General features: G+C 39.7%; 1 protein-coding gene across 1 annotated transcript; it reads left to right on the top strand.

Annotated features, from left to right (window-relative positions):
- Positions 1 to 350: 350 nt before the first annotated feature.
- Positions 351 to 919, top strand: LOC100340442 (large ribosomal subunit protein uL16-like). The gene has a single exon (XM_008273571.5). It carries the CDS (start codon positions 435 to 437, stop codon positions 852 to 854), a length of 420 nt encoding a protein of 139 aa, XP_008271793.4. The 5' UTR covers positions 351 to 434; the 3' UTR covers positions 855 to 919.
- Positions 920 to 15,605: the final 14,686 nt, after the last annotated feature.

The following is a 15,605-nucleotide window of genomic DNA, read 5'->3' as shown; positions in this document are numbered from 1 at the left end:
CTGAACGTGGAACAGAGCTTATCAGAGGCTGCGGCAAGAGGAGAACTATTTATTGGGTATAGAGTTTCCATTTGAGATGGTGAAAGAGTTCTGGGAATGGATAGTGATAGTGGTTGCACAGCATTGTGAACATACTTAATACCACTTAAAAATAGTTAGAATGGTCTTTTTCCTTCGGCACGCCACCGAAGACCCTGGTGTCGCCATGGGCCGCCGCCCCGGCCGGTGTTACCGGTATTTTAAGAACAAGCCGTACCCTAAGTCTCGCTTCTGCCGAGGTGTCCCTGATGCCAAGATCCGCATCTTTGATCTGGGCCGGAAGAAGGCAAAAGTGGATGAGTTTCCACTGTGTGGCCACATGGTGTCCGACGGATGAATATGAGCAGCTCTCTTCTGAAGCCCTGGAGGCTGCCCGTATTTGTGCCAACAAATACATGGTAAAAAGCTGTGGCAAAGATGGCTTTCATATCCGAGTGCGGCTCCACCCCTTCCATGTCATCCGAATCAACAAGATGTTGTCCTGTGCTGGTGCTGACAGGCTGCAGACAGGTATGCGGGGTGCTTTTGGAAAGCCCCAAGGCACAGTTGCCAGAGTTCACATTGGCCAAGTCATCATGTCCATCCGCACCAAGCTGCAGAACAAGGAACATGTGGTTGAGGCCCTACGCAGGGCCAAGTTCAAGTTCCCTGGCCGCCAGAAGATCCACATCTCAAAGAAGTGGGGCTTTACCAAGTTTAACGCTGATGAATTTGAAGACATGGTGGCGGAGAAGCGGCTCATCCCGGACGGCTGCGGGGTCAAGTACATCCCCAATCGTGGCCCCCTGGACAAGTGGCAGGCCCTCCACTCATGAGCCTCACTCTCCTGTGCTCTGTAATCATTGATAATAAAGCCTGGTTCCTATCAAAAAAAAAAAAATAGTTAGAATGGTGCCATGAAAAATTGATACTGAAGACTTAGGGTATAGTTGGTATATTTACCATATTCTTTGCCTATATCAAATGCTAATCAAAAATTTAAACTCATATTTGAAGAAGACTATTATACGATGTGTACTGGTCAGAGATAACTACCTTCTTTCCCTGATGACTTGTCTCTATGGCAGTGCTGGAGTCTTTTGGGGCCAAACACTCTGCTCTCTGCCCTCACAGACCATTCAGTCTGCAATGAAGCCTCAGAAACAATTAGCTGTTGTGAAACATATCAAACCATAATATGATTCCTCATTACTAAAGAATAACCAATTGTTATGTGTTCCATGCCCTCAGAGAAAATTTTTTTAATTTTTAATAAATTTTTTTTGCTTTCAAACTTTTATTTAATGAATATAAATTTCCAAAGTACAGCTTATGGATTACAATGGCTTCCCCCCCATAACGTCCCTCCCACCCGCAACCCTGCCCTTTCCCACTCCCTCTCCCCTTCCATTCACATCAAGGTTCATTTTCAATTCTCTTTATATACTGAAGATCAGTTTAGCATACTTTTGAGATAACATTTTCAATTTACATTATGGTCAATGACTTAATGCTCCACTAAATAGAATTCAACAATGAAAATATTATTTGCTTGATAAAGTGTCTTATACAACCTGAAACCTCAAATATTTGTTTATAATGATAATGATTCCATTAGGAGTAAATAAACTGAGTGCCATTTAGGCATAACTTTCTTTTTTTTTTTTAATTTGAGAAACAGAGAGAGAGAGCCCAATCCAAATGCTTGCAACAGACCTTGACTAGGGCTGAAGCAAGAGTCACCAACTCAATCCAGGTCTCTCACATGGGTGGCAAGAGATGTAATTACATAAGTCATCATCTCTACTTTTAAGGTTCACATTATCCGGAAGCTAGAGTTAGAAGCAGAGGTGGGCATTGAACCCAGGCACTGTGTCATGGCTTGAGAACATCTTGACAAGCCAAATACCTGCTCCCATATAATTAATTATTAGAAAAATATTCAGGAAACAAACCCTTTCACATTCATTCATGCACACATGCCAGCATACATTCCACAAACACTGAGTGTCTTCCATAAGTCAAGCATTGTTCTAGATGCTGCGGTTATAGTGGAAAACAAGTGCAGGTGGCTTTTCAAGACCTTTTCTTCCTTTTCCATTTGAAGTATCATGGCTCTAGGCCTTTCTACAGTTCCAGTTTCCTGAAGGTTGTTTGAGAACAACCAACAATGCTAGACACAGTGGGAATCCACCTCTTGACTGTGGTCCAGACAGCCCAATTTCTCTTCCTAGACAGTTGCTCTGACTGATACAGTTTCCTGCTTATGCCCCAGCAGTGTGCACAGGTGAAGTCTTGTAAAGCAAGAAAAAAAAATCTCTCTTGAAACTGTAATACAACTTGTCTGCCCCAAACAGAATTGATGGCTCTCCTTTTCTGTTTCTGAAACTCTATCAGGAAACCTAAATAATCACTATAATTCTGAAATTTGAATATGTATAATCTGTTACCTTTGGCTTATGTAAATCACAGAGCTTTAGGGAAATGACAATCTTGTGCATAAAAATGATTGTTTTTTTTTGTTTCAGCTGTATGAATTGTAAATCTACTGTAGGGATTTCAAAAAAGGAAAATCTATGATTATTGTATCAGGATTTATTGGTGGCAAAAATGAGCCCATTAGTTGGAAGCTACAACATAGATTATATGTTGGTTGTGGGCAACTGTGTAACACAATAAAATCCCTACAGGAAAAACGATGTCTTAAAAATATTTATGTATCTATCTGAAAGGCAGAGTTACAGGGAGAAAGATAGGGAGAGATAGATCTTTCAGCCACTTCATTATTATTATTACTTATAGTATATTATATGTGTATTATTATTCACATTATTATTACTTCCCAAATGGCCACAACCGCCAAGGCTGGCCCAGGCCAAAGCAAGGAGCCAAAAGCTTCATCCAGATCTCCCACATAGGGATAGGGGCCCAAGCACTTGGGCCATTTTTTGCTGCTTTCCCAGGCCATTAGCAGGATGCTGGATCGGAAGTGGAGCAGCCAGGACTTAAGCCAGTACCCATATGGGATGATGGCATCACAGATGGTAGCTTAACTTGCTGTGCCACAACACTGGTACAGATTTTAAAATAGCCAAGATAGTTTTAGGACCCACTGAGTCTGTCTCAACAAAATGTTTGCATTGTTTTAAATTAAATTCTAGCTAGTCTTAAAGATTATCCTTAAAAATTAGCCAAAGAGTAATTAAAAATTTGCCTAAACCCAATGAAATCACGTATGTGGGCAACTGAAAAAATAAAAACAAAACAGAAATTCCCCTTGTAGTTGTAAATTTGGGAAAAAAATTTTAAACCATATAATTTTGCAAAGGCTTTTGCTGGCTCTTCAAAGAAGAACTGGAACTTGCTATAAAACCCACCTCATCATAAGAAATCTCAGCAAGAAAAGAACAACCACATACTCTGAGTGCTGAGTGATAGACCCTGCAACCTACTCTGACACTGAAACTACAGAAGGGGAGCATTTCCTGGGCACACTTGTTACCTTGTGTTTTCTATAACAAAGGGCCACACAATTCATAGCTTAAAACAGTGCATGTTTATTTTCTCATAGTTCTGGAGTTAAAAGTCCCCATATGATTATAGGGCTAACATCAAGGCATTCATAGAATGGTTCCTTCTGGGTAATCAGGAAAGAATCTACTCCTTGCCTCTTCCAGCCTTTAGACACTGCCTGCACATTCTGCTCTTAACCACTTTCTCCCAGTACTCCATTTGTCTTACACTTGTCCTCACTGTTCTCTCATAGCAGAAACCCTGTAATAACATCAGGCTCCCCAGGCAGTTCAAGATTATCTCTCCAGCTCAAGGTCCTTTACTTAATCATATTTACAAAGTAACACTCCCTATAGGGTCTATGAGTTAGGGCATGGGCATTTTTGAGGTGCCCTTATTCAGCCTCCCATTCTGGGTAACCTCAGGACACTTAATTTTTGCAAACCTCTCAAATGGCAAAAAATATAATTTTGTAAACTCTAGATTGGATAATGCGAATGTCAGTAGTTCAAGGCATCTATCTCTATGAATTTATGAAAATCTCACTCCAATCTGAAGTCTTAACCCTCATGAAACTAAACCGATTCCTCCTAAATGTAGATTCCTGAAGACAAGCACCCCACTCACATGATGCAGGTGCAGTGTTTGCTGAATGAAGTCCAGCAGAAAAAACAGTTACTAAATATTATTGCATTATTATCTCTCATTTTGCCTGCTACTGTCAACAATATCTGTGTATTATATTCTTTGACACAATATTCCATTAACAAGTAATTATAGCTTGTCCTGTATTTAGGGCTACCCATCTGATCTTTCAGTTGGAACTGTCATTATTTCATCCTTCTTAAATATTCTGGCATCATCTTTTTATTGACTAAACCATTAAGCAAAACACAAGGTATGGTCATAACCTGCTACTGTTATTAATGTTTTACTACATAGCTATGCTCTTTGACCTCTGTTTCAATGTTCGGTTAACTCACACCAGGCCTGACAAGAATTGAGAGACAAGGTTCTCAGAGAGCCACCCCCACCCCCACCCCGACTCCTATCCCTATGTTTTAGAAAGTTTACAGTCTTAGCTCCTACATTTGGACTTAGGGATCCATTTTGAGGTAACTGTTGATTGTGGGATGAGTTGAAGGTCAAAGCTTTTTTTGTGTGTGGTAGATATCCAGTTGTCCCAGAACCCATATTGAGAAGGTTATCCTTTTTCCCATTGAGTAGCTTGGTGCCTTCCTGGAAAATCAATTGAGCATAAATGTGAAAGTTGAGCTTTGTACTCTTGTGGATCTTTATGATGTCTTTGCACCATAATCTTGATTACTGAAGCATCATAGCATCTATAAGGTGCTGCCCTGGGGCCATTTCCCAGCCACCTCCTTGGCTCCTCTGGGAAGCTATCAAGAGTCAGTTTCTCATTGCCTTCCCAGTTGCGATGAGATTTCCTGCCCTGCCCCATCCCACCCCATCCTCCCAATCTCAGTCCCACCTGTAGAATAGAGCTGCAAACTAGAACTGCCTTCTCAGCTAGAGACATCCCACAATGCATGTTGCCTTCATCTGGACCTTTATGTCTCACACTTTTGTGTGTGTGATAAGGACCTGGGGAACTAGCACCTTGACTACTCTTACATTGTTATACCCATTCCATATAATAATGTAAAACAGGGGCCAGCATGGTGGTGTAGCTCATAGAGCTGCTGCCCGCAGTGCCAGCATCCCATATGGGCACTGGTTTGAGTTCTGGCTGCTACACTGGCGATCCAGCTCTCTGCTATGGCCTGGGAAAGCAGTAGAAGATGGCCCAAGCCCTTGGGTCCCTGCACCCTTGTGGGAGACCTGGAAGAAGCTTCTGGCTCCTGGCTTTGGTTCGGCACAGCTCCGTCCGTTGATGGCCATTTGGGGAGTGACTGAGTGGATGGAAGACTCTCTCTCTGTCTCTCTCTCTCTTTCCATCTTTCTCTGTAATTCTGCCTTTCAAATAAATAAATCTTTTTTAAAAAATGTAAAACATACTTCTCAAAAGCAGAACTGTTTTCCCTGTTTGTCTAAAAGCCTAATATGTCATTTCATTCTGAGTGCTCAAAGAACATTCCACATAAAATTCAGTGATTTTTTTTTTTTTTTTTTTTTGACAGGCAGAGTGGACAGTGAGAGAGAGAGACAGAGAGAAAGGTCTTCCTTTGCCGTTGGTTCACCCTCCAATGGCCGCCGCGGCCGGCGCGCTGCGGCCGGCGCACCGCGCTGATCCGATGGCAGGAGCCAGGAGCCAGGTGCTTTTCCTGGTCTCCCATGGGGTGCAGGGCCCAAGCACCTGGGCCATCCTCCACTGCACTCCCGGGCCACAGCAGAGGGCTGGCCTGGAAGAGGGGCAACCGGGACAGAATCCGGCGCCCCGACCGGGACTAGAACCTGGTGTGCCGGCGCCGCTAGGCGGAGGATTAGCCTATTGAGCCGCGGCGCCGGCTAAAATTCAGTGATTTTAATAAGCATTTTTGGGGGGAATAAAAGGAATGTTTGATTAATTGTGTTTGGGGGGGACCAGTGCTGTGGTGCAGTGGGTTAACACCCTGGCCTGAAGTGCTGGCATCCCATATGGGTGCCGGTTCGAGGCCCGGCCGCTCCATTTCCTATCCAGCTCTCTGCTGTGGCCTGGAAAAGCAGTAAAGGATAGCCCAAGTCTTTGGGCCCCTGCAGCTGCATGGAAGACCTGGAAGAAACTCCTGGCTCCTGGCTTCAGATTGGAGCAGCGCCGGCTGTTGTGGCCAATTGGGGAGTGAACCATCAGATGGAAGACCTGTCTCTCTCCGCCTCTCCTCTCTCTGTGTAACTGACTTTCAAACAAATAAATCTTTTAAAAAATGTGTTTGGGAAGCAAAGTTGAGTACGTTTCTTGCTGCAAGAATTAGCAGACTTTTGAAAGGTTTATATATAATCTGAGTGTTGAAGAAAGGAAGTGGAATGCATTTCTTTTGCTATGGAACCCATCTTTTCAGATGAGCATTTCCTAAAACAACGCTGGAAAACAGGGTGGACAAGTAACTCTGCTGGGCAATAACTCTGTTGCCCTCTAGTGGTAAGATGCATGTATACATTGTGTAATGTTCAATCTGGATAAATACATCTTTCTCTTCAGACATTAATATTGCTTTATGGTGAAAACATTGAAAGGTCCTATCTTCTAGTTGATTTTAATGGAAAAATATAAAGTATATTGATATTCTCCATAGTCATTCTACTGTGCAGTAGAACTTGAGAACTTATTCCCATACCCGCTCCCATCAGCCCCTTTCCCCCGCATGTAGCCCAGCCTCTGGTAACCACCATTATACTTTTAACTTCTGTGGGATCACCTATTTTTTAGATACCTGATATGAGTGAGATCATATGATGCTTATCTTTCTGTGGTTGACTTATTTTAGTTAACATGGTGACGTCCAGTTCCAGCCAAGTTGCTGCAAATGGACAGATTTTATCCATTGTTATGACTGAGTGATACTCTATTGTGTATATGCACATTTTCTTTATCCATTCACAGAAGATAGACACTTGGATCATTTCCATTTCTTGGCTCTTGTGGTAGTTCTGCAAGACTAGTTTTTTTTTTTTTTTCCCAGCTCTTTACCAAACCATCCTGCCTGGTGACTTTACTTACCATCTTCAAACACAGAAATGATTGTGTTCCTTGTTTCCTCATAAGACTTCTTATAGGGCCATTATAATAAATGATTCAATTATCTCAAGAAAGAAAATGCTAGATAATTCTTTGAAAGCAATTCCTTTCTAGTTGGAGATGCTCTTGAAACTCTTAGCAGTTGTAAGCAAGGAAACAGGTGAAGTGCTTGTGCTTGTTCTGAAAAATACAGGCTGACACCTCATTGTCCACAATGCTACAATTCCATTACAAGCTGCACAGTGCACTGAGCTCAATAATACCTGGAACTGGATGGAATTGCACTCCATTCACAGTGATACCATCTTCTGCGGCTCCATATCCAGGCTCTGTCCATGGAGGAAACAATGCAGCAGGGAGAAGCAAGAAATAACTGGGATTGAAATCACTGGAATCATAAGATATTCATGGAGCTGGAAAAATATCCTCTCTCTAAAGCCGCACCAAGATCAGATCTCCTGGAACAAATTTTTATTCTCACTAGTGCTATGTGCCAGTACTTCTAAAATCAGCCACAGTTGTTTCAGTTTGGAAATACAAGGGTGGATGTAACAGAGGGAACAAAGAGACATGCAGGTAAAAGAGTGAGGATGGAAAATAGTGCGAGTTGGAGCAGGAATTAATGGACAGTGAGGTACAGACCAACTAGGCAGCTGGTATTTGCTAATTAATTAAGAAAGAAAGAAACAATGTGATAACATGCTAGTGATTATATTAAGATGAAAAAAATCTATTGGTATAATTAATTATCTAAGCACTGGTTTTTATAGAATATCATACTCATTAACAACTTTAGGGGGTGACAAGATTCACATACTATGTGAAGTTGATAATTAATTGGTAATGAATTGATCTTGTAATATAACTGAATGAAGTGGATTTAGCTACAGAAATATAATTGCATACCAAGATCGAAATTTCATTTGGGAGGTTACTGAGTTTTGAAATACTTCCAATGATTTTAAAAATATGATTTTTTGATACAAAAATATACAAAAAGATAAATTAGAGGATATTTAAAAATAGGTGTTAAAACTTTTGCAATTATATGTAAATTGAAAGTTAAAAGCTGCTTCATGAACATTTTATTAAAATGCTAATATGCAGTACCTCAGGCAGTGGCTAATAAATAGAAATTATCAAGATGAATGTGTTGTAATTTATTTTAAGGCTATCAAATCCAAATCCCATAAATCCAAAATATGCACCTGTAAAAGGCAACTAAACATTCAATGAAAAGTTCAGAGAACTACTGCTTAATGCTTTTCTTTATGCCTAGTTTGGGTATGGCTCAGAGTCTCCCAGAGAAAGAATGTTGCTGCTTAGGATATTTAAATTTTTGTTTTAAAGATTTATTTATTTGAAAGAGTGATAGAGAGAGAGAGAGAGAGGGAGAAAAAGAGAGAGAGAGGAGAGAGAGGGAGAGATAGAGAGAGAGATCCTTCATCTACTGGTTCACTCCCCAGATGGCTGCAGTGGCAGGGGCTGGGACAGGCCAAAGCAAGAAGTCAAGAATTCTACCTGGGTCTCCCAAATCCACGGCAGGGCCCAAATTCTTACGCCATCTTCTGCTGCTTTCTCAGGTGCATTACAGTAGAATTGGAAATGGAGCAGCTGAGATTTGATCTGGTGCTCTGATACTTGATGCCAGTGTCATAGGCCACAACTTAACTTGGTGAGCCACAATGCCAGCCCCAGGATATTTATATATTAATCCCAATGCCAAGGAGAGATTTACTGACAGGTGAGCATCCTCTTGAATTAAGATTTGGTCCTCAGCTTTATTAGGCTCAAAAACATAAATACTCAAAGTTTATTTGAAGTTGAAGAAATCCTGGGGGACTGACTTTTTCAAACCCAAAAGGGGTTCTAATTAATGAACCTGAAAGCCAAGCTATTTATTTCTAATGGGAGCAATAACTGGTGGGATGATCTGGCAGGAAATTTGCCCCACCCTTTGCTCAGGGCAATCTGTCTTAGACTCCGCTCAAAAACTGAATCTGAGGCTAAGCTCAGAGTAGAATAATGGGAGTGATCAGTGATCAGTGTGCATCCAAGCTCTAGAAACGTATTCATCAAACATTGGCTCTTCCTTAATAACCTGTTGTTATATTGTTTATACTCCCATCTTGTCTCCTTGATATGTATATTGAATCTACAAAGCTCATTTTGTTGATGAAATATCCATGTTTAAATGATTTTGAGGTTGGCGGCTTCATCAGAATTTTGTTAACTATCAACATTTTCCATGTTCAGCGGTCATGTTTTCTGGCCTTATCCCAAACATCTGAATGTTTTCTTGTACTACTCAATATACTGACTACATAAGTACATCTTAGTTTTCTTGGTTTGGAATGCCAGTCTTACAATTCACCTGACACATTAATAGTGGTGATAGATTGAAATTCCAAATCAGGCCATGGAACATCCCAACATACAATCCCTCCACTGATTCCTTGCTGTCCATGGACTAACGCCTAAGCTTCTTAGCCTGACAGGCCAAATGCCTTAGGAGTTGAACCCTGCTTTTCTCTCCAGCCACATCTTTAGCCATGGCCCCAATTCTCTCCTTTCTCATGCGAAGGCCATGGTATTTGTTAACATATCTATCTAGACTGCAAGTTGTTTTGTATTTCTAGTACTTAGCACATTATCTGGTACATAGCCAGCACTCAATGAATGTTTGTTGAAAGAATGAATAAAAGTCATAAATTTATGAATTTCAATCTACATTACTGAAAGGGCAGAGGATAAAAAGAGAGACAAGATGAGGATAAATTTTAAAATATTTGAAGGATGAGGAAGCCAAGATTGCTCAGATATTGGAAAATCCCCAATATTGGAGAAAGGAAGATGATAGAGATTCTTAAGTACATTAAATACTCTATTAACCTTGCCATTTTTAATCCTCAAATCATTAAACTATCTGCATAGATTTTTCCATGCTTAAGATTTTTCTTAAATATTTATTTATTCATTTGAGAGATAGGGTCAGCTACACAGAGAGAGAGAGGCAGAGACAGAGAGAAAGATCTTCCATTTGCTGGTTTCCTCCCTAAATGGCCACAACAATCAGAGCTGGGTTGATTCAAAGCCAGGATTCAGGAGCTGTTTCTGGGTCTCCCACATGGGTGCAGGGGCCCAAGCACATGGGCAATCTTCCACTGATTTATCGGGCCATAAACAGGAGCTGGATCAGAAGAAAAGCAGCCCGGACATGAATTGGTGCCCGTACAGGATGCTGGAGCCGCAGGTGGAGTCAGCTTTCTACACCACAGTGCCAGTCCCTTGCTTGCTAGTATTTCATCTCAATTCTTCCTTCTGAAACAATTTTACTTCTCTCTAAGTTATATTCTAGGGAAATGTCTTTCTTGAGTCCACATTCTTTTTTTTTTTTTTGTTTTTAAAGATTTATTTATTTGTTTCAAAGTCAGAGTTACATATATAGAGAGGGAGAAACACAGAGAGAAAGGTCATCCAACAGCTTGTTCACTCCCCAAGTGGTTGCAATGGCCAGGGCTGAGCCAGGAGCCAGGAGCCAGGAGCCAGGAGCCAGGAGCCAGGAGCTTCATTGGGGTTTCTCATGTGGGTAGTAGGGGCTCAAGAACTTGGACCGTTTCCACCACTTTTCCCAGGCTATTAGCAGGGAGCTGGATTGAAGTGGGGCAGCCAGCATGGGAACTGGTGCCCATATGGGGATGCTGGCATTACCATGCCTTCATGCTACCCTTAAGTCCACATTCTTGAGGCATAGATTAGCTGGCTAAATGATTGCACATAGACGTTATTGGCTCTGAGCATCTTGAGGGCTCTCAGCGTCACTTTACTCTTATTTCCGTTGTACTTTAAGTAGTTGCTTGATAGTCACTAGCTCATAGGTGGTATTTTTTGGCTTTAATTGTATATTTCTTTTTTATTTATGTTGCTTGAGATTTGTTGGACTTGCTGAATATGAAGAATGGATGCCTTTAATCAATCCTGTAAATTCATGTGATGCAAAATCGACCATTTTAAAGTGGGCAATTCATTGGCATAACTTTTACATTTTGGAATATTGTTTCTGTCCTAATATTTCTCTTTTAGGACCTCAAAGTTATATTAGATTTTTTTCTATCCTTTATGACTTTGCATCTTCATTTATATTTCCTTTTTATCTCTTTGTGCTATATTATTTGTAATTTCTTCAGATCTATTTTTGATTTCAATGAATTCCTTCAACTTGTCTGTTTTGTTGTTTCATTCATCTACTGAATTGATTTCAATGCAATGCTAAATATTTTAGAAGTTATATTTTTTTCCCAAAACCTCCTTGTCATTTATTTTACTCTCTTATTCCTTACTCCTATTTTTGATACCTTTAGAGGAATCACATTAAAATAGATAATTGGCTTCTTTAAATGTTTATTTTATATTATCTGTTTGATAGTTCAAATATCTGAAATTCTTTGGTGTCTTGATCAGCCATTTTTGCTTCCTGATGACTTTTGCTTATGATGACTTGGTGACAATATAGACCCATCATGTTGCTGTGTCTAATTGTAGCATTTCCTAATGTGTTTTGCCAACTCATATTGGGAGTTCATAGTTTACTGATGCTGGGAATCTTGAGTATTGAATTGAGGATATATTTCTCCATAGGGAACTTACAATTTACTTCTTCAAGGCATGCCAAGATATTGCCAACTTGATATCCCTTTGGGTGTTTGGGATTTCCTGAATGTTGCAGGCAGTGCAACTTGAACCACAAATCCATATGAGGTGGTCTTAAAGGTATTTTTTTTTTAAGATTTATTTAATTACTTGAAAGGCAGAGTTAGAGAGGCAGAGGCAGAGACAGAGGCAAGGAGAGAGGGAGATATCTTCCTTCCACTCGTTCACTCCCCAGATGGCCACAACGGCCAGAGCTGTGCTGATCTGAAACCAGGAACCAGGAGCTTCTTCCATTTCTTCCACTTGGGTGCAGGGGCCCAAGGACTTGGGCCATCTTCTACTGCTTTCCTAGGCTATAGCAGAAGGCTGGATTACAAGTGGAGCAGCCGGGACTTGAACTGATGCCATATGGGATGCTGGCACTGCAGGCAGTGGTTTTACCTGCTAAACCACAGCGCTGGCCCCAGGTATTGGTTTTTATTTTACTTTCATACCCAAGGTAAGGGTCAGAATACAAAGTTTTCTGGTTTTCTCCCTTTTTTACTGGCTCAACATTTTAATGAGGGTGTAGTCTTTTGAATATACTAATGTTTAATGGGGCCTTGATTCTAGTTCTGCTTTGCTCAAGCCTAAAGTCTTTCCTTTTTACCTCAGAACAGTCCTTAAAGTGCAAAGCTCTTTTTATTACATTTGAGAGGTTTTTCTGTGGGGATAACTTTTCAGTATGTGCCATATCACTGAAAGGACCTAAATTCTTTGATGGTAGATATTGGTTCTGGGCCATTTCATATTAAATATATTAAAAATCAGGAATTATAATTTAAAATGACATAAAGTTACTTAAAATGTTTTTAGTACTTTTTGGTCAAGAACAAAAACAAAAATTATGTGATGTATAACAGAAGTAATAAAATTCTGAGAAGATGTGTTTTAGGATAATACATCTTTGGTAGCTTTAAGACTGATAGTATAATTTGATTCTTACGATACACTTCAATGCTTAACTGCAGTGTTTGCTTAGTATTTTTTAAAATTTATATTTTTACATATTGTTATAGAAAATCTCTTCTGACAAATGAGTATGTACATGTACATTGAACTAGTCCTCAGGAGAACTGTTAGTTTAAGCCATGTTTGGCCAACATATATCTCCCTTGAAAAATAATTAGGCTAGAAAAAAGCTGCCTGTTCCTTAACAGCCATTTAGTACAAGTTCCATCTGATATATAATTTATGATGTTTCATACAAATTCAGTGCTAACCAGATATTGGTGTAGGGTCTATCACTTTGCACACGGCAGAACTTGTTTTGCAGATTGCCACTAAATAGAGAAAACTGGTTGTTTTTCATGTTAAATATTCTTTTAAAAATGTGTAAATCTCTCTAGAAGTTCTTCACCAATTTCCATGTTAGGATCCAGAAGACTTACCCAAAAAATCTCCCAAGGATATCTTGTTTACATTTACTTTGGGGAGTTATTAATCAGCCATACAGTTCCCAAGGGAAGCTATGCACAGGGTCCTATGAGTCAGTTTCTCTACTTCTTCAGTATGCATGAAACTCACGGAAGCAGTGGAAGAACCCTAACACAGCATGGTGACGAGCTCCTTGTCTTTCTACATGAAAGCTGAAACAAATATAGATCTCCAGAGTGAGTAATAATAAATTACTTCCATGGAAGGATAATGGTAGTAGTAGTAGTAGAAACAAGGCTCTAATTCTCTGCTAATCAGATAACTTGAGGTCAGCTGTGGCTTTAGCAAAGCTGGATTAGCCCTCATTTATTATTTCCCTCTTTATATAGGATCCTAGGTGTTATCTTACACTTAGATGATCTCATCCGTATATTTAAGTAATTTTGTGAAATTTATCTGTTCCATTGCAAGAGGAGTTTTTAAACTCTGTACCCTACTGACAGAAACAATAGATTTCTTAGCAATCTTGAGTATCTTATTATTAGTAGTAGGTGACTGTGATGTTTTTGTTAAATTCAGTAAAAAGGACATTCATTAAATTATTGTTAAAAACAAAAGTAAAGGAGATACTGTCAGCTTCATTTCTGAGCTGTGGTTTATTCCAAATACATATATTTTATCAGCTAATCTTTCTGTTCCTGGTATGGCTTTGGAATTTCAAGAAGACTGTATACTTAAGAAAAATAATGCAGCTCTACCCATCCTTTAAATTTTCTTTCCAGAGTAAATTTAGGCAACATGTTATTACTTGCAACTTGGTACCTTTACTAGAATGCTTTTCCTTGCCTTAGCATAAATAATAGCAACGACAAAATCTAGGAAGGCCCTAAACTGTTTTCCTGCAGTTTCTATGGTGTCTCCTTGGTGTTAAGTGGACCAGAAAAGATTTTGCAGATAAATATTTGAAAATGAGTTCTGTATTGCTTCTAAAATCTGGCAAGGGAAGTTATATCTAAAGAGATCAATCTCTTTGATTTGGCAGCTTTATTAAACTTTATCTCCCTTTCAATATTTTAATGTTGAACAGTTTGTGTTCCCCTAAGGTATAGGTTCAGCTATGCAGAGCTTGAGGGATAATTATATAATTTTCATAAATGTCTAGTAATCTTTAGACCCTAGTTGAGTAATAACACAAAATTAAATAGTGCTGTCAGCACTGAATCTATCAGTGAGACCCATAAGAGTCATAGTGGGTGACAGATTTTAACACGCTGTACCAGACAGATATCAAGGAACCAGAAAATATCATATCTAATTAATCTCAAAACATTTAATTACACAAGCCAATGATAATAATAACAACTCATGTTCTTTATATCACAGGGAAAGGAGACCAATTTTGAGGAAGTCTTAATATGGTTATTTAAAAACCTCCTCCTCCTCCTAGGCCAGGTATTCAACCTTGATTTAATTCTTCACCTCAAAGAAGAATTATAATGTCCATGAGAAGAAATTATTGTATACTCTTTTCTAAGTATAAATCAATTAATAAATCACATGATAAAAAACACACATCTTTTTTTTCTGAAGAAATGAGTAACTGTTCCTAGTCCACCGAGCATTGATCATCTGCCCGTACTAACCCTCCCAGTACCAACTAAACAATACTATTCAGATAACTTGCCTTATATTTTGGCTTAAATAATATTTACTCACATTTTGTTAATAGTTTTGGCAGTGATATTATCATTAATTAGAGCCACAAAATCTTTCTATACTAAGTGGCATGCACGTGATGTAGTGGTTTTAAAATATGCACACTAGGGCAGGCATTTGGCACAGAAGTTAAGGTGTCACTTAGAATGCCCGTATCCGTGGGTGCAAAGCCTGGCTCTGCCTCTAATTTCAGTCTCCTGCTACTGCACTTGGGAGCAGCAAGTGTTAGCTCACATAGTTGAGGCCCTGCTATCCAAGTGGGAGATCCAGGATTGAGTTTCTGACTTCTAGCTTTGGCCTGCCTGGCCCATTCCTGGCTGTTACAGGGATTTGGAGAGTGAATGAGTAGATGGAAGATCTTTCAAACAAATTAAAAAAAAAAATGAAAAACTAAACTATTCCTACAACTTCCCCTCCTCTTGAATTGGAATCTAATTATACTCCTATTGAATATAAACCTGTCTAAATGGCTCAATTTAAAAAAATAAATGTTGGGGCTGGCGTTGTGGCTTAGCAGGTAAAGCCACTGCCTGCAGTGCAGACATCCCATATGGGCGCAGGTTCGAGTCCTGGCTGCTCTGCTTCCAATCCAGCTCTCTGCTATGGCCTGGGAAAG

Source organism: Oryctolagus cuniculus, chromosome 9, assembly GCF_051225735.1.
Source record: "Oryctolagus cuniculus isolate XC-2025 breed Fujian yellow rabbit chromosome 9, ASM5122573v1, whole genome shotgun sequence".
NCBI classification, from domain to species: Eukaryota; Metazoa; Chordata; class Mammalia; order Lagomorpha; family Leporidae; genus Oryctolagus; species Oryctolagus cuniculus.
Note: the sequence above shows the minus strand (reverse complement) of the source record. Positions and strands in the feature narration are given on the sequence as shown.

Bases quoted from the DNA above. Each gene is read 5' to 3' on its own strand.
- LOC100340442 (XM_008273571.5), top strand. From the start codon at position 435: ATGGTAAAAAGCTGTGGCAAAGATGGCTTTCATATCCGAGTGCGGCTC.